At 39.8% G+C, this 17,219-nt stretch overlaps 1 protein-coding gene across 1 annotated transcript in view; it reads left to right on the forward strand.

Moving 5' to 3' along the window:
- Nucleotides 1–17,219, forward strand: part of DENND1B (DENN/MADD domain containing 1B) — a 200,980-nt gene that overhangs the window by 21,238 nt on the left and 162,523 nt on the right. The window contains exon 4 of the mRNA XM_012650453.1: nucleotides 2,177–2,241. Within this exon, the coding sequence (XP_012505907.1) occupies nucleotides 2,177–2,241 (65 nt within the window). The remainder of the gene's footprint in view (nucleotides 1–2,176; nucleotides 2,242–17,219) is intronic.

Consider the following 17,219-nt stretch of genomic DNA (forward strand, 5'->3'; position numbering starts at 1 on the left):
CGTCCGCGGCGGCCCCTTCCCGGCCCGCGTCCCGGGTCCGCTCGGCCCCTCAGCGCCCGCGGCGCCGGCGGTGGCGGGCGGGCTGGGGCAGCGGCCCGACCCCCGAGCGCGGGCGGCGGGACGGCGCTAGGCCGCAAAGCCTCCGCAGCCTCGCGTCCCGGCCGGGCGGGGTCGGCGCTGCCCCGCGGCGCGGCGGTGGGAGCGTCCGGGCGACGCCCGCGTCTCGGGGGAGGGGGCGGCCGGCGGCACCGCCCGCTGTGGGCTTCGTGTCCGTCCCCGAGAGTGTCAGGCGGGACTCGCCCGGTCGTCGCCGTGTGTGGGGTCCGGGAGGGAGGCCGCGTTGAGGTGAAGCGGTTATTATCTGAAGTGCGTTCTTAGCATTAAGATAACCGTTTCTTGCTTAACTGTATTTATCCGTTTTGTCTTGGGCGTTTTCTCCTGCTGTTTCTTCTTCTTAAACTGGTCCCTGACGTTTGTGATACGGCAGTGTGTGTGCATGGTGCTTGCTAAATACCATGCAATTAATGGTATTTTTGTGTGTGTGCTGAAGTGCTCACCAATGGTTATTTTACTTCAGATTAGGTAAAAAGCAATTTTAATAACGATGGTGATTTTTTTTCTAGGTATCTCAGAGGCGTGAGTTTTCTGTTTTTCTCCTGAAACTTACTTTGGAAAGAATTCCTCCTTTCTTCCCTTACCCATCCTTCACTCCCCACCCCCACCAAAGTTTAATGACTATTATGTATATTTATATTACTGTGAAAGGCCTTTTAAATTTTACAGAAGCATAACTGAATCAATATTTAACGTTTACAACTAAGAGAGGTGATAAAGGATATTAGGAAAATAGGCAAATTGTGTCATTTGGAATTATTTTCTTCATTGTTTGACATCACGGTGGAAAAGGGGAGTAAAAAAGTATACCTTTTGGCATTAATTGGCGCGTGAGGCTGGAGAAGGAATCAGAGTTGAGATTTTTTTTATCATTGAAACCAGTTCATAGTGGGAGGGCCGAGAAAATGTATATTTATGAATCAATTTACATGGCTTGTCACTTTCTACGTTTCTAGATTCGTATGTTGCAATAAAAAATTTTTAAAAATCAATGTTTATTTAGAAGTCAGAGCTGGCTTTAGTTTCCTGAAGGAAGTACGTGTTAAAAACAGCCAATGTGTAATACAAAGACGCTGAAGTCTTGTTAGCAGGAATAACTGAAAGATGTTAACACTTTGGACTTGTGGTATCAGACTATGCTTATTTTTGCACCCTCTGATGGAAAGAGAGATAAAACAGAACTCTGTTTTGAAAAAAAAGTGTCTTAACAGATTTCAATTTACAGGTTGAAATTTAACCAATGAATAGGTTACACGTGTGGCAAGTTAGTAAAAAAAAAAAAAAAGTCAGTTCTGAATGTTGCAAATCAACCTCACAGTTTGTGGTGGGGAAATTTAATATGAGGCTGATGTCCAGTTTCCCCAATGATAATTGGTATAAAAGAAGTCTTTTTCTGTTAGCTTTGAAGTCTCTGAATAGTTTGCTACTTTAAACATGCTTGAGTACCATAAATACATCTCAAGGAAAGTATATGCAAAGTATCACATTCGTGAAGCATTATAAATGTCTTATGGTGAGCTATTAATAGAACATGGCAGGTGGAACCAGGTATTCATCATTGACACTCAGATTGCAAGTCCTTGGAAGAAAGACTGAGAGCTTGGCCTAAGCTCTGTTGGCAGGGTAGAAAAACACTTAGGGACGCACTGGCCTTCCAATTTGGGTGCAATAAGATAAAAGCAATGATTTGCATTTATTCAGCACTTAATTTATAATGTGATTGCACATATGTTATTTGATTTGTAATACAATTATTCTGTGAAGTGGACAAGGCGCTTTATTTTTTTTTTAATGTAAGAAAACAGTCTCAGAGGTTAAATGCTTTGCCCCGAGTCTCAGATCTCATCTCCTAAATATCAGTAATCTTAAGTTTCTAATCTGAGAAAACATTTTCATTGTTATTTCTGCTATCCTGTAGTCATATAGTTACATTTAATATGTTGAGATAAGAACAAGATTACTCTTTCAGTCTTAGAATTAAGATAATACACGCTTTATGGAAATGCTTATTTGTTATAGGAAATAAATATAACAAAGTTTTTTTTTTGTTTTTTTTTTTAAGGGCCAATCCAGAAAGAACCTTTGACTTGGTATTGAAAGTGAAATGTCATGCCTCCGAAAATGAAGGTATGTGTGTTCTGTTAATTCTTAAAATAACCGATTGAGTCTGTCAAAGCAAGTGTTAATGTTGTGGACTGCTGGAACATGGTAGTGTCAGGAAAATAATAGTACTAAATGTGTGTTCTGCATAGAGTGTCTCCAGTTTCTGGTAATAAAATAGATGCTAGGTCTTTGTCCTGGGGTTATAGAAATCGTGAATGTTATCTGTGCAGCTTGAATTTCAGGTGTGTGTGAAGCCCATGTAACTTACAACTCAACTCTACCATGATTCATTGATAAAGTTACTGTTACTTTTGGGAAAGGGTATGTCTTTTCATTTACTTTCATTTGTGTTTGAAAATTGAGCATATTTTTAAACGCATGAAGGTAAATTCTCTGCCAGTATCAATGGGAGCTACACCAGTTCCCGTCTAGTGTTTATGGAATGTGGAATGTAGACTGAGTAGCCCCTTGGGGTGGGTTTACTTCAGTAGCACAGCACTTTCGGAGAGAGATAAACAATAGCGTGACATTACTTGGAAGGGTTTCAGCTGTCAGTTCCATATGGTTTCCTGAAAAGATGAGAGTATAGCACTTTAATATCATGATTTTTATAATTTCCCCCACTTTTGCTACATTGTGTATGTCCACGTGTGTGGGGGGGCCATGGGCAACAGACAAAAATAAGGAATGTCTCCTCGCTTATTCTTTTAATATTTCTTTGCGTGGCGCCTCTTCACGGATCTCTCCAGTGTAGGCTCTTACCCGTAGTGCCCTTCGATCCTGGATAGCATGGTGATTAGGTGTGGGGTTTTGTGGAGACTAGTTGGCTATCCGAAAGCCTTGGTGGAAAGTTTGCTGACACTCTTAGCTCCAGAAACCAGCTAGCAATTATCTTCTCGTAAGCAATTTAGAGCTGTACACCCTAAAATAGAGGAGCCCCACCCAGCTGTGGTGAGATGGGCATGGCTAATTTTAGGTAGGAAGTCGCACACATTTCTGGCTCCACCAGCCCTGCCTGCTGCACTGCTGGCCTGTTTGGCCTGCTGTTGTCAGGTACGTCCACTGGCAAGGAGTGACCCTAAGTTGCAGGGAGTGTGTTCTGACTAAAGAGGTTATTGTGTGTCGTCCTACATGGAGTAAAGTTTGTCCATTTGCATTCTTTCCAGGCCCAGCGAAGGCCTCTTTGCAGAATGGGTACTCAAATGGATATATTATTTTTTCAGCTCCAGTTTAAATCTATTCTATAGTGTATTTGTTATGGATTAATCTTGAAAATAACAACCATAACATTACCTAAGGTGTGTGGAATAATGCTCACCTGATTTTGTTTGTAAAATAGGCTAAATTCAGGCTAGACGCGGTGGCTCACACCTGTAATCCCAGCACTGTGGGAGGCCGAGGTGGGAGGATTGTTTGAGCTCAGGAGTTCGAGACCAGCCTGAGCAAGAGTGAGACCCCGTCTCTACTAAAAAAACAGAGAGAAATTAGCTGGACACCGGACATGGTGGCTTGTGCCTGTATTCCCAGCTACTCGGGAGGCTGAGGCAGGAGGATCGCTTGAGCCCAGGAGTGTGAGGTTGCTGTGAGCTAGGCTGACACCACGGCACTGTAGCCGGGGCAACACAGTGAGACTCTGTCTCAAAAAAAAAAAATAGGCTAAATTCATTTAGAAAACATGGATTTTCCATATTTTTAAATTCATGCTAAAGTGATCTTGAAAGAAAGATCAGTCTGCCTTATATAACATTCAGTCTATGCATGAGTAAGAGAGACTGTAACCTTTTCATAAAGACTTTTGAGTGGTTTACTGCCTCCTTCCTCCCTTCACTCTTTGCTACTGTTCATGAACTCACCATTGCAGTTTGTATCTTCTACTTCTGCCCTGCTTTTATCACTGTCTTGTCTTTTTGCTGTTACTGTTTAAGTCACTAGTTTTTAGAAACATCTTCATTTATATTTTAAGGTTATCCAGCTTAGTAAAATTTGAAATATAATAAATGATTAAAGTAAACAATTTTGGCTTCTCTATAGGTTGCAATTAATGCATTCTATCTGGCTAATTGGCACAAAATTGTAAAGATTTTATTGAAAGCTAAACTCAACCATGCAAAAACCAGTAACGTTTCTTCTTTTGAAGGATGTAAATAGTATGAATATAACTAATATTTTAGGATCTAACAAATTATAACCTTTTGTGCCCTAAAAATTAATGCTATCTATAGCTAAGAGGGCTATAAAAGTAAAATTTTATGTTGAATTGAGTGTTTATGTAATGTTTTCTCAATTTTCTGTTTTATTGCTAAATCTTAAATGGAAAAACTGCAGAAATTATTTAAAAAGTTATTGGGCTATTCCTATTTAACTGTCAATACTTATTTTAATAAGAGTCTAATATGTGCATTAACTTGTTTAAAGTAGGGTAATTTTTTTTGTTAACCTTTAACTGAGCATGGGTGAAATTCTTATATAGTAATAGACTTGGAAAACAAAATGTGTAAATTAGGATGTCTTGGGATACAAATATAAAACTGATTTTAATAATAAGGGAACTTGATAGCTCATATAAGAGGATGTCGAGTATCCAGGTTCTTTCTGCATCTCGGCTGTGCCACCCACAGTGGTGGTGTTATTGGAAGACTTCGATTCCTTGTGCGTGTACGATGGCTGTCAGTAGAAGCTGGAACTCTGCTTTCTCGTTTATGATCATGGGGGTGACAGAAACTGGCTTTTCACGGCTCTGTCTTTAGGGCCAGAAAACGTCTTTCCCCAGATCCCCCAGTAAACCTCTCCTTGTGTCCTAGTGGCCAAAGTGGGCACGGGCCTGACCATCTCTGAAATAATTATTGGTGGGGTAGAGGTAGAGGAGTGGGTGGCAAGACTGTCACGATTAATTTATTAAATAACTGGCAAGGAAGAGATGTTGGGAAATCAATTAAATTGCTCTTTGTAAAAGAATGCCCACAATGCTGGTTTATTTTTTGAAGACTCTGATCACATAGAAAATAAGCTCAGGGTAAACTTGGTTTATACTGAGATTCATGATACTCTGTTAAGGTATTTCACATGCTTCTTTTGATCATTATTTAATAGAGAAGTTTACATTTTTTCATTTATCCTGAGTAACTTAGATCATGAGAGAGACAAGTTATTGTTAACTTTTAGTGGTTTGAAATGGCATCGGTTGTTAAAATATGATACAGCTAGCTTTGGTGAGATTGTGATCTTCGATCTGTTGCTGTTTGGACTTGTTTCAAAGACATCACATGGGCTTTTTTTTTTGAAAACACCTCATTTTATTATAGAACGCTCTGGAAAATACCACACTAGTTCCATATGGAGGGCCTCACGGATGTACAAATTGCCATGAGGGGTTGGTAGTGTTTCCCTACAGTGTCCCCCGTGTGTTAGTAGAATTGGCCTCTGGCAGACTGCTGATGGCATCTTTCGATGGCGGAGGTTTCCCTGGCAGAACAACCCCGAGAAACTGCTGCTCCAGCCATCCAAGAGCGAGGTGCCAAAGTTTAGATCTTAATGCTCTTCCTGGTACATCTCCAAGCTAATTGCTATTGTCATTCTTCACTTGCTGTCTGTCTGTCTGTCTTCCCGGCAGGCCGGGAAGTGCAGCCGGCAGCGATGACCTCTCCTCAATTCTGTTGACAGAACTGGTTGTTACCACAGCGCCTCCACTTCCCCAGAGTGACTCAGGATTCGGGGAAATGCAAAGTAGCCCTTGCTCTAGATGAGAGATGCCGCCTCTACACGTTCCTCTTCTCGGCAGTGGCCTTGGTACTCCAGCGTTCTCTTTCTTATTTGCTGACTGGGTACCCTGCTGCTTGGAGGAGGAGGAGCAACAGCGGCGGCAGCAGCTGCTTGTGGGCCTTGCTCGGTGCCAGGCACACTTGTGCGTGTTTTCCTGCACTAACTGTTTGAGCCTCGCAAAAATCTTACGAGATAGGAGACGTTTATCTCCATTTTGCCATGAGGAATGAAGTGCAGAGAAGTGATGAGCCTCGTCCAGGGTGGTCGGCTCCGGAGTCTGTGTTTAAACGCTGCCCTCCCGCCTCCCGCCGCACAGCGGCCTCACGTGAGCTCAGTGCAGGCTGTTTCATCATGCGAGGGGATAGTTGGGTGTAAACTATACATGTTGCAGGTAATTTTTTCTAGATGGGAATACAGTGTATTCCCTAAGATTAATGAATCCCGTGTAATTCCACCTAAAACAATCACTGAGAGTTTCTTGTAGCCACAGACCTGACTCAGCAGATGCCCGTCCTCACCGCTTCTCTGTTTAAGGATTTGCCCCTCCATGTTTAGTGACTCTTTGATCTAACAGTTCTGGCTATTTATTAGTGGTTTTAAACACTTCTTCAGCAAATCTTGTTTTCTTTATTCCTTTCTCTGTACCCAGAATAATTTCTCTTAGGAACAAGTCCCCATTTGCTGCCAACTTTCTACTCTGATCGTTGCATCCAACCCAATATCAAATTATCCATCTATCTTATCTCTACCTCATGTTAACAGTTCAACTGCCCTTCACTCTTCTTTCAGATCATAACCTTGAGCCAAAGAATTCGTAGTATCCCCCATGCCCTGCGCATGAAAGTATTTCTGTGATTACTTTTGCATTTGGTAACTTTTTATCTGTAGTGATACTGGAATCCACATTTGACTTCTGCTTGTGTTTTAGCACTTACTGTGTTTTCATAAATATGTCTAGTATAGTCATATGTAGACATATAAATATGTCTAAATGTCTGTTTGCCCTGCTTGAAGTAAGCGCTTCATGGCCAAAAATGTATTAATTAGTATCCGTAAGAAAAGGCTTACCATGTTTGTTATGTTTAATGAATATTTACAGAATGAGTAAGTGAAATTGGGCCTAGGTTAATGCCTGGCCATGAATAAATGGATGTTGATTATATTAATTCATGGAGAGCTGCTTGTAGAAGTGATCTTAAATGCATGACAGTAGCAGGGGCGTTAGAAATATATGTCCACATACACCTTGGAGTGGACCATTTTGGGGTATGCTGTGCTCAAGCTCTTCTCATTTAGTGTCCTCTCTTCACATCACAAGACATACAAGGACAGTTGCTGGGTATATATGTTTGGGGGTTACCTTCAAACCCTTCTACAATTCACACATCCCAAAACCCAACACTATCCCAACATTTAGAAAGTAGAGCCGTGATAAATCATACAGACAATAAACTAGTGTAGGAGACATTATTACATTATTGTCTAACATGGAAAAAAATCTGTGAGTAAAATGTGGTTACCGTGATTGCTGTTTCTGCTCTAATTTTGTGTTCATTAAAGAGTTCTTTCTGGGTCCCTCTCAGTCCAGATGCACTAAGAGAAATTAGTCTGGACTGAATATTAACCATATATCCTAGGTTGTTGAAGAAAAGTAAACTATTTTATTCTCTCATACTTGCTAACCAGAAACAAAATTTAATGGGATTCTTTAGAACCTTACCTTTCGGTCATGCCATTTTTGTTTTACATAGGAAATAATTAAGAGTATTTATACTTTTATTTTTGGCTTGGGGCATTACATCCTACTTCACATAGCTGCTTGCAAGTGTAAAAAGCAAATCAAATTTCACCGGTTAGTATTTTTTGACTGTTACTTTGACAATATGTTGCAAAGTTTACATATTAATGGTTTGATTAATAACTTTCTCATAGGTACTTTAATTTGTGCGCATGTTCTTTATTTTTGCTGCTTTAATCTAAGATGACTTCTTGGTTTTTAGTGCTAATAAATCCCACTGTTACATGCGAGAGGCTGCAGGGCCTCTACTGCATTTTGCTTCACAGTGGCCTCCTCTCAAGCTGTTTGGTTCCTGCTGTGCTGCCACAGTGCGACAAGTTTGTTCAGGTTTTTTCTTGGAACATTTGTTTTCTTGATTTCCAAGGTAATATCTTCCTGATATGCTCTTGAAATATTTTTTCATTTGGAGATTTTTATTATGCTCAGATAATATCCTTCTTTCTTTTCCTCCAAATTCTTATTTTTTATTTGCAAGTTAAAGGCCAATAACTTAATGTTTATGGTATGCATTTTAAAGTGTACATAGAATACTAGCTATAGGCATTTTGGGGATGCTTTAAGCAGGTGGCCTTGATACTTCGGATAACAATGAGAATATCACACTTAAATCCTTTGCTTTTCAATTAGTTCCAAAGGAATGTTTCTTCCCTGGAAATAAGTTTAAACGTTTAACATGTAAAAACTTTTCCCATTTTCAGACTCTTAAGTTTATGCTTAGGAACATTATGGAAGCTAGAATAGTTTTTTTTTTAATGCTTTTTACTTGAACTAGAAAGCATTAAAGATAGATTTGAAAGCTCTTGAGATACTGTAGTGTTCCTATACTGTTAGGTTGAATGGTTTTTCAATTGATATATTTATTTTGGGCATAGTTTCACTCTTAGTTTATATAAAGTAAGGGTAAGTTGATTTATTTCAGGTAGTAATGTATCTATAGAAAGGAATGTCTCCGTTCACATTTCTGTGATAGGTCAGTCAATGGTCTTGTGGGGGAATTTGCTAAAAATGGCCCTGAATTGACTCTTTAGAGGTATTTATTTAGGAGCTTGTGGTACCAACACTTAGGACATTGCGTAAGAGAACAAGAGGATGATAGAATTTGAAGTTTCCTTGAAGAGCACTTAGTACAAACCCTCACAGGGGAAATTGCTTTACTGCCTTTTATCATTCCTAGAGCCCCTCTGCTCTCACCTTGCAGGTGCCAGCCATTGTCACCATGCTGCCTGGTGGCCGGTACAGGGTCTGCAGTAAGCGTTACGCAGGCTGTTCCACCCCAAGTACACTTGTTTTAAAATTACCCCTCTTCTTACTCTTCAGATAACAATTTCTTCAAGTAGGTGGGTGTTTCTTAAAATACTTATCTGATTAAAGTGTGAGGCGTGAAGAACTGATAGCCCTCAAGGAACACTTATTTTTAAATTATTTATTTTTTTAAGGGAGCATTTTGATTTTAGAGAAAGCCTTGTAAACTCAACGTAATCAAAAAGATACAGTTTGCTGTAGTGGGAAGATCTCTGAACTAAGCATCGAGTGTACTCTAACTGTCAAATTCTAGTTAGGTTTTACCATCTTTCCCCATGTACACTGATACTCTCTTTTGCATGTGTGATATGTGTCAGTTTGTTCGCTGAATTTCATTAAGCTTTTTTTGTTGTTTAAAGTTCTCAGGCAATGAAATAAAGCCGTGACATTGTGGTTACAGAGCCTTATTATCAATTTTTTTTCTCAGATTAGGCTTCCAGTTAGACGATGCACAGGAATAGTACTGAATACTATTTATTAATACTTGGTATTCACAAAATGTCAGGAAATGTGCCAAGAGCCTACGTACCCCATTTATCTTCACTGCAACTGTAGGAGTTAGAGACCGTCGTCCTTTTTATAAAGACAAGGAAACGGAGGCTCAGAAAGGTTGAACACCTTGTTGAAGGCACACAGCTTCAAGTTACAATACTGGGATTTGAACTTGTTCTGTGACACTGGACCCTGAGCTCTTAGTAGTACTTGTGCTACCTTTAAAACAATCGTCTCTTTCTTTTCTTCTTTTCTTTTGCCTCTAGGAAGAAAAATTTAATTGATGTGCAGACAGTTTTGCTCAATGTTTGGGTACTTTAAAGACTACCAGTGAAACAACTATTCTGTGGGATCCACTGAACGCTCTGCTGGAAGGGCTGAGACCTTGGCAAAATTTTTTTCCTGGTGGAGTTGGGTCCTTTTCTGGGCATCCTGCGTTTGGGGTGTGTGTGTGTGTGTGTGTGTGTGTGTGTGTGTGTGTGTGTGTGCATTCCAGTTACCACAGCTATGTGACAGCGCATCCCAAAATACAGTGGCATGAGAGAAAAACAAAAGTCACTGTTTTTTTTCTCTCTCAGGTCTGTGTGGGTCAGGAATTTGGAAGTGACTTCGTAGGGCGGTGCTGGCTCTAGGTCTCTCGGGAGGCTGCAGTTCGTCATCTGCCAGGGAGGCCTTCATCTGAGGGCGTGAGCAATCATCTTTTTCTGCTGCAGTGACATCTCTTGCAGCAACCTTAGAAAGTCACTCGTTTTATAAAATCCCTAATTCGAGGGTTGACCAGAATTATTGTGATATTATATTAATTAACAGATACCGGAAGACTATGGGAAGAAGAGCTTAAACACCATGGGAAGTATCAGCCTTCTCATTCGTTCGGCGAGTGCCAGCAGTCTAAGAAGATGGCGTTCCTGAGGGGAAAGTGTCAGTTTCAAATCGATGGTTGTAATAGCGTAGTGAAGGCCGTGTTAGAGGTTGTACAGTGTAGACCACTGCAGCAGGAGGCACCTGACCCAGCGCAGTGGGGGCACGTGGGGAACAGTAGAGCAGTGGGGAGGTCTCGGGGACAGTTGGGAGGCAATGGAGGGAGGCACTTAGACATCTTGTCAGTGCTCAGGTGGGTGCCAGATGATTATCTTTTTCCAAAGTTGGTTGGAATTTTCCTTCATATTCAAAGTCTTGTGTCAACAATTAAGAGTAAAGAATATATTCCTTTGGTATCAATATTTACATCTAATGAAGGAGGTCAGGAATCACTCTCTCTGCTACAGTGTAACCTACCCTGGCAGGGGGCTGTTGGGTTTAGTTTTGTTTGCTCAGGGCCTGAAGCAGCGTCTGACCCACAGTATGTGCTCGGTGAATATTCGTTGAATTGTTGAAGACCCGATTAAGGTACTACTTAAAGAAAAGGAATGGAAATTGTATAGGGTATTGAGGCTGTAATAAATTGCCATTAAATGTTCCTTTTTACAAGTATAATCACATTATTAAATGGGTGAAACTTCTGGAAGTGAAGCTGCAGAGTAAAAAATACAAAAAGAAGTTGCTTCTGTATCTTGGCTGTTGTGAATGACGCGGCAGTGACCATGGGAGTGCGCACGTCTCTGCGCGGTGGCGATCCCATCTTCTGTCTCTGTGCGGTGGCGATCCCATCTTCTGTCTCTGCGCGGTGGCGATCCCATCTTCTGTCTCTGCGCGGTGGTGATTCCATCTTCTTTGGGGGAGAGGGATTGCTGGGTCATGGTAGTTCAGTGGAAAAATTGATAAAATGTGACACACACACACACACAAGAATATTATTCAGCCTTACAAAAGAAGATCCTGCCATTTGCCACAACATGGATAGACCTGGAGGATGGTTACATTCCAGTGGAACATGCCAGACCCAGAAAGAAAAATATCTCATGATCTCACTTTTATGTAAAATATATATTTTAAAAAGCTCAAAGACACAGAGATAGAGAATGAAACAGTTGTTACCACAGGTGAGGGGGAGAGGTGGAGGAAACGAGGAGATGTAGGTCAAAGGACACAAAATAGCAGATATGTGCGGGTCTGGAGATCTTCTTGCAACATGAGTACCAAAGTTGGTAAAATTGTATTGTTTTAGCGGTTTTTGTTAAATAAGGTTTTAGTTGCTTGTTACAAAAAAGTAACTATGTGAGATGATAGTTAAGTGCTTCACTACCATAGCCATTTTACTATCTGTGTATATCTTATAACATCTGTTGCAAATCTCAAATATACACAATAAAATTTGTCAAAAAGTTGCAGAAGCTGATCCTTTTGATACCTGACTTACGGCAGTTATATTCTGTCTTGAACTAGCTCGTTATTGTCCTGACTGACGTTGTCCACTGGATTTTTGGCTTTTGAGGACAAGTCCCTCTTTGACTGTCTTGCAGACTTTAGGATGGTCTTACATACAAATGGTGTTCAAGGATTATTTGCTAAGTTATATTCTGTTATTAAAGTGAAATTAATAAACGATTGTTCTGATTTCTACTACCTATTGAAGGTTTCTTAAATCTTTTAAAAAACTTTAAAGGACTTTGAAAGGCTGCAGATTTTTATCATCACAAGCAATGGGTGCTTTATCGAAAAAACTTTTTTTTAATAGAGCTGTCGATAAACCACAAACGGTAACTTGGTAGACAGAACTGGTAGAGATCAGATAGAACCTTTTCCTCTTTCAGTTCCTTCTTATTTATCACTTGAATCTGTTAAAAAAAAAAAGCACATAACTATCAGTTTAGTACATCTCATAGTCTTTTGCAGATGTATGTGGTTCCAGAAATTAATAATTTAAAAATTATTTTGTCTTGGTAGCAGAAATGCAGTAGCATAAGGGTATGTTTAGTATTCAAATTTACCCTTAATTAATATTAAGCAGTCCTTTAAAATTTTGTTACCTGGGTAGTTATAAAATTTAGGTTACTGTTATTTTAATAAAATTATTATCAAATTGTAAGCTGTAAGTTATTTGAAATTAACTTATAAATTTGTACAGAAAACATGGTTGAAATGAAACCCAAATAAATTCAGATGTGTTTTAATACACTGGAACATCATATAATCTCAGGGTATGCATTAAAAGTGTAGGTGCTCTTAATAAGCTTGCATGGAACTGGTTCAGAAAGGATTCTTAAATGACTTTTTTTTTTTTTGAAATTTCAGTGTATTTTCAATATGTTTGGACAAGGATGTTATGTAATATTTGGGGAATTTTTCAAAGTTTTGGTCATTTTTACTCTTATATAAATTAAAATGCCATTTTCTGTTTAATAATTATAAGAAGTTAATGAAGTTAATTTATTTGGTTTTTAGAAAGTAATGTGTTATGTTTTTTAATTTTGTTATTATTGTGTAGGACTTGAAAACTAAATTTTAGAGTCTCAGTTTTACTAGGAAATGTGTGATTTTAGTGATGAATACCTGCAGAGTAATCACAATAAGGAACAGCACAGTTTCATCAAGATTATGTGTTGGTCGTGTTCACTGTGTACAGGTTTAGACATGTTGAAGAAAAAATAGCTGAGAATTGTTATGTACAAAAATACTAGTTTCTAAGTTTTTAATGGTTACTCTAGTGTTTGTTAGTGACATTGAATATTTATCCTAAAAAGTGGAAACATAAAAATGGAATACTAGTTGAAAGATAAAACTTTAATTTTTAAATGTTTGTCTCATTTTAGTTTATAGCTGTCCAAAATTCATTATAAAACCCATTATTAAACCCATTTACTTACGTTTTACTCCACTTGGGAGATTATAGAATCTTTTGGTAATTTTTTGATTCATTTCCTTCAGGAATTGTCCAGATTAGCAATACCATTTTGTTCATAGATGGATGTGGAAAGAAGAAAGGAGATGGCTATCATATTGAATTTTTTCCATTAAACCTTACATCATTTATTGCTACTTATGATATATTCAAAACAGTGGTCACAGTATTGAAAACATTCGAAGTCACTGAATACTTCTAAATTGCTTTTAAATCATCAAAATAAGATTAAATTATATTTAGGATGGCTTACAGTTTATATCTTTAGGGTATTTTAATTCTTCAAAAATACAGTTTGTTTTATATTTAACATATATGACAGACTAAACATATAATTTAAGTTTATTTTAAAACAATTTTAAATATGATTAGAATTGATCCTTTTTAGATATGGGTGAATTCAATTTCGTCAAAACAAAAATGATTTATGCATTAGTATTAAGGGCTTGTCAAACTTATTCTGAGTTTAAACTTTAAAAGCTGGGTTTGGGGAGAGTATATGATGGGTGCGTTTGCTTGATTTATGGGTCGGAGGAGGTAAATAAGGTAGAGCTCAGCGTTCACGAGTTATCTTCCTATCACACGCCTATTTTTAACACAGAAGGACGGAGTATTGAATCTTCTATCACTAAGGGGGAGGCCAGACATCTGGTTTTCTACTTCTGGAATCTGTTACCAGAAACTTGGCCCAAAGGAGGCCTACAGGTTGTTTATACCACCTCATATCACCTGCATGCAGGTGGTACAAATACCTTCATTTTGGAATTTGTATTTTTTCCTTGTTTCACTTTTATCTTTTGGTATATTTGGTGCTTATTCTTTCATTCATTGGATATTTAATAATGCTTTGAAATGTTTTAGCTTATGTCTTTAGTTTTAAATTTTACTTTTAATTGTATAATATCTTGCTTTTTATTTTCTATTAATTTTTCTTATTTGGTTTTTAAATGTTTTTATTTTTTAGAAAATTCATTTAACGAAATATTCTCTTTTGTTTGGAAAAAGTCATACTCTTTCTTGTTTTGATATAATTAGTGTGTCCTTGAAACTTTTTTTTTTTTTTTTTGAGACAGGGCCTTGCTCTGTCACCCTAGATAGAGTGCAGTGGTGTGATCATAGCTCACAGCAACCTCACACTCCTGGGCTCAAGTGATCCTCCTGCCCCAGCCTCCCAGGGAGCTGGGACTACAGGCGCACACCACCATGCCCAGCTAATTTTTTTTTTCTATTTTTTATAGAGACAGGGTCTCACTCTTGCTCATGCTAGTCTCGAACTCCTGACCTCAAGCAATCCTCCCTCGGCCTCCCAGAGTGCTAGGATTACAGGCATGAGCCCAGCCTGAAACTTTTTTCTTTTTCTAATGAAGAGAAAAGGAGATCGAGTAGAGGAGAGAGTATTATGAAATGTAGCAGAAACTCTTAGAGCAGACACAGTGTACTAAAACTAATACTTATGTTTTTATTGAATGTAAGTAGGTAATTAAATCTCTGTTTCGAGGTGAATAGGAGTAAATGAGTTCAATGCTATGATTTCTGAAAGCCTAGAATCTGGAATCCTCTTACGGATGAAGAGGGTAAATGCAGTCTGTTACTTTCTCTTGGCTGGAAGCAGATGTCCTGTTGGTAGGTTCTGTGGAACTGCCGCATTGACATTCTGCACCTGCGGCTAGAGGAAAGGCTGTGGTAACTGTGCACATGGGGTAAGTAGCTTTCGGGAATTTAGTCACCACGGTAGGTCTGAGGAGCTCCTGTCATTTTTGTGTCAGAAGGTGATTCTGCGTCAGCATCCTCCACGCTGTGTGTTTCGCAGGTCGCAATCCAAGTCTTCCACGACAGAGACTGGCCCAGACCAGCCGTGTGTGTGGCCCATGCGCTGGGGTCCGCGGTCATGTTCACCAAGCAGGGGTGCAGCTACCGAAGCCCCACCCTGGGTGTAGGCTCCTAGGAAAGAGAGACCTGTTCTGACCTTGGCTTTCACTCCCTGTGTGGGTTCAATGTTGATACTTTTGGTTTTGAAAGGAAAACGTTTATATGTCCAAATGAGAGAAATAGCACCTTAAACTCAAAGTCCGCATTGTTTCAGTATGATTCGTCATGAAAGCCTCTTGTCCAATCGTAATTATGTTAGATGCTCCTCTTTGTCCCGTTAGGTAACGGTGGGTACTCATGCACGCTAATTCATCCTGGATCAGCCACAGAGAGGACAGGAAGTGTAATAAACAGGCATCAGAGAAATCAGTGTAAAGGCAGTTGAAGGGGAACGTAAATAAATAAATTCTAGGAAATTAGGAGGTAATCAAATCTTGCTGGAGGAAAGTGAGGTGGGTTATCTGCTTTCCGAGTAAGATCCCTACGTTATCCCTTTCTTTTCTAATGCAGTTTCAGCACAACACTGGGAATTTTGCCTTTAGAACTAAGTAATGCTTTATTTCCTCAAAGACTTGGTGATTGGAAAACACAGTTCTACCTAAACTAACGGGAGATGTGTAACTGAACTAAGGCAGGAAGCCAGACCCTTTTTATTTTTCGAAGCAGAATTCTAAATACTTACTTTTAAATTTACTAATTTGTACATAATTAGAATCTCGAGGCTTCCCAACCTTTAGAAAATTAGATTCTTAGTGTCTCTGTGAATGTCTTTCTTGTCTAGTTAGGGAAGGCCTGAAAACCAGTAAGGATCCTTGTTGCGTTCTCACTGTAACGATGAAGCAGGAGAACCTCCTGTGGTGCTTGGTGGACAGAGGCAAACAGGCCTAACAGAGAATGCAAAAATCTCCTTGTTTCGAGGGGCCTCTGCGGTTTGTGATGCCTCCCCCGGGGAATGTCGCTAGATGGGTATCCACAGGTTTGTAAAAAGAGCTGCTGTTCAGTGTTGGTCAGCGTGCTTTGGAGCTATTGACTGAGACATCAGTTCCTGGGGCATACTTCGGATTATTTTAAGGATGGAGGTGGCAGTGTAATCTACATTTGTGAGAGAGTTTCCCAGGTGACTGTTGAGTCATTGTCTAAAGGACTGGGGCCATGGCTGTGAATACATCCAACCACCCGGACCTGGGGCGGCTCTCCCACCGTGCCACGGTAGCTGTGCGGCTGTGTTGGTTGCTGCCTTGTGGCTGGAGGTGGGACCTCTCCGACCACCAGCGTCTCTGACGGGCTCTGCGTGTGCAGTTGGAGCAACTGGGGTCGGGCTGGGTATGGGCAAGGGCTGACAGTGGCTGACAGTGCCATGTGACAAAAAAGACGAAGGATGATTTGGATTGAGAAAAGGCCTTTCTTTGCATGTCCAATTTGGCAGTCTTGGGTGATTTTCAGGGGAGGTGGCACCGATTTTTGATGTCCTGCATGAATGCTGGTATTGAGAAATCTCATTTATAAAACAGTCTCAAAGAGACATTCAAAGAAATAGAGGCTTGGGTGTGTACTCGGCAGCCACAAAAAAGAGGAAGCTGTTTTTAGAATGAGTGTTATAAGAAAAATAGGGCTAGCAGTCGAAGAGAAAGGCACATATGATCAGTGGAGCCTTGAAACTAGCGAGTAGTCGACTACTCCACTGCGACAGGAGTGTGTCACGGTCGTTTGTGGGGAGAGGTTGTAGTAACACATTTATTACTCATTATCTCGGGGATGATTTCTGTGACATATGTGGAAGTTACCACTTCAATTTGAAATAGAAGAATTGGGTAAACATTTAATCTCGGGTCTCAAAATAAGCAGATCTTAGATTCCCTCTAACTCAAATTTTTTGCTATTCAGATTCAGTAAAGGTTTTTTTTTTTTTTTTTGAGACAGAGTCTCACTGTGTTGCCCGGGCTAGAGTGCCGTGGCGTCAGCCTAGCTCACAGCAACCTCAAACTCCTGGGCTCAAGCAAT

Source organism: Propithecus coquereli, unplaced genomic scaffold (assembly GCF_000956105.1).
Source record: "Propithecus coquereli isolate 6110/MARCELLA unplaced genomic scaffold, Pcoq_1.0 Scaffold328, whole genome shotgun sequence".
NCBI lineage: Eukaryota > Metazoa > Chordata > Mammalia > Primates > Indriidae > Propithecus > Propithecus coquereli.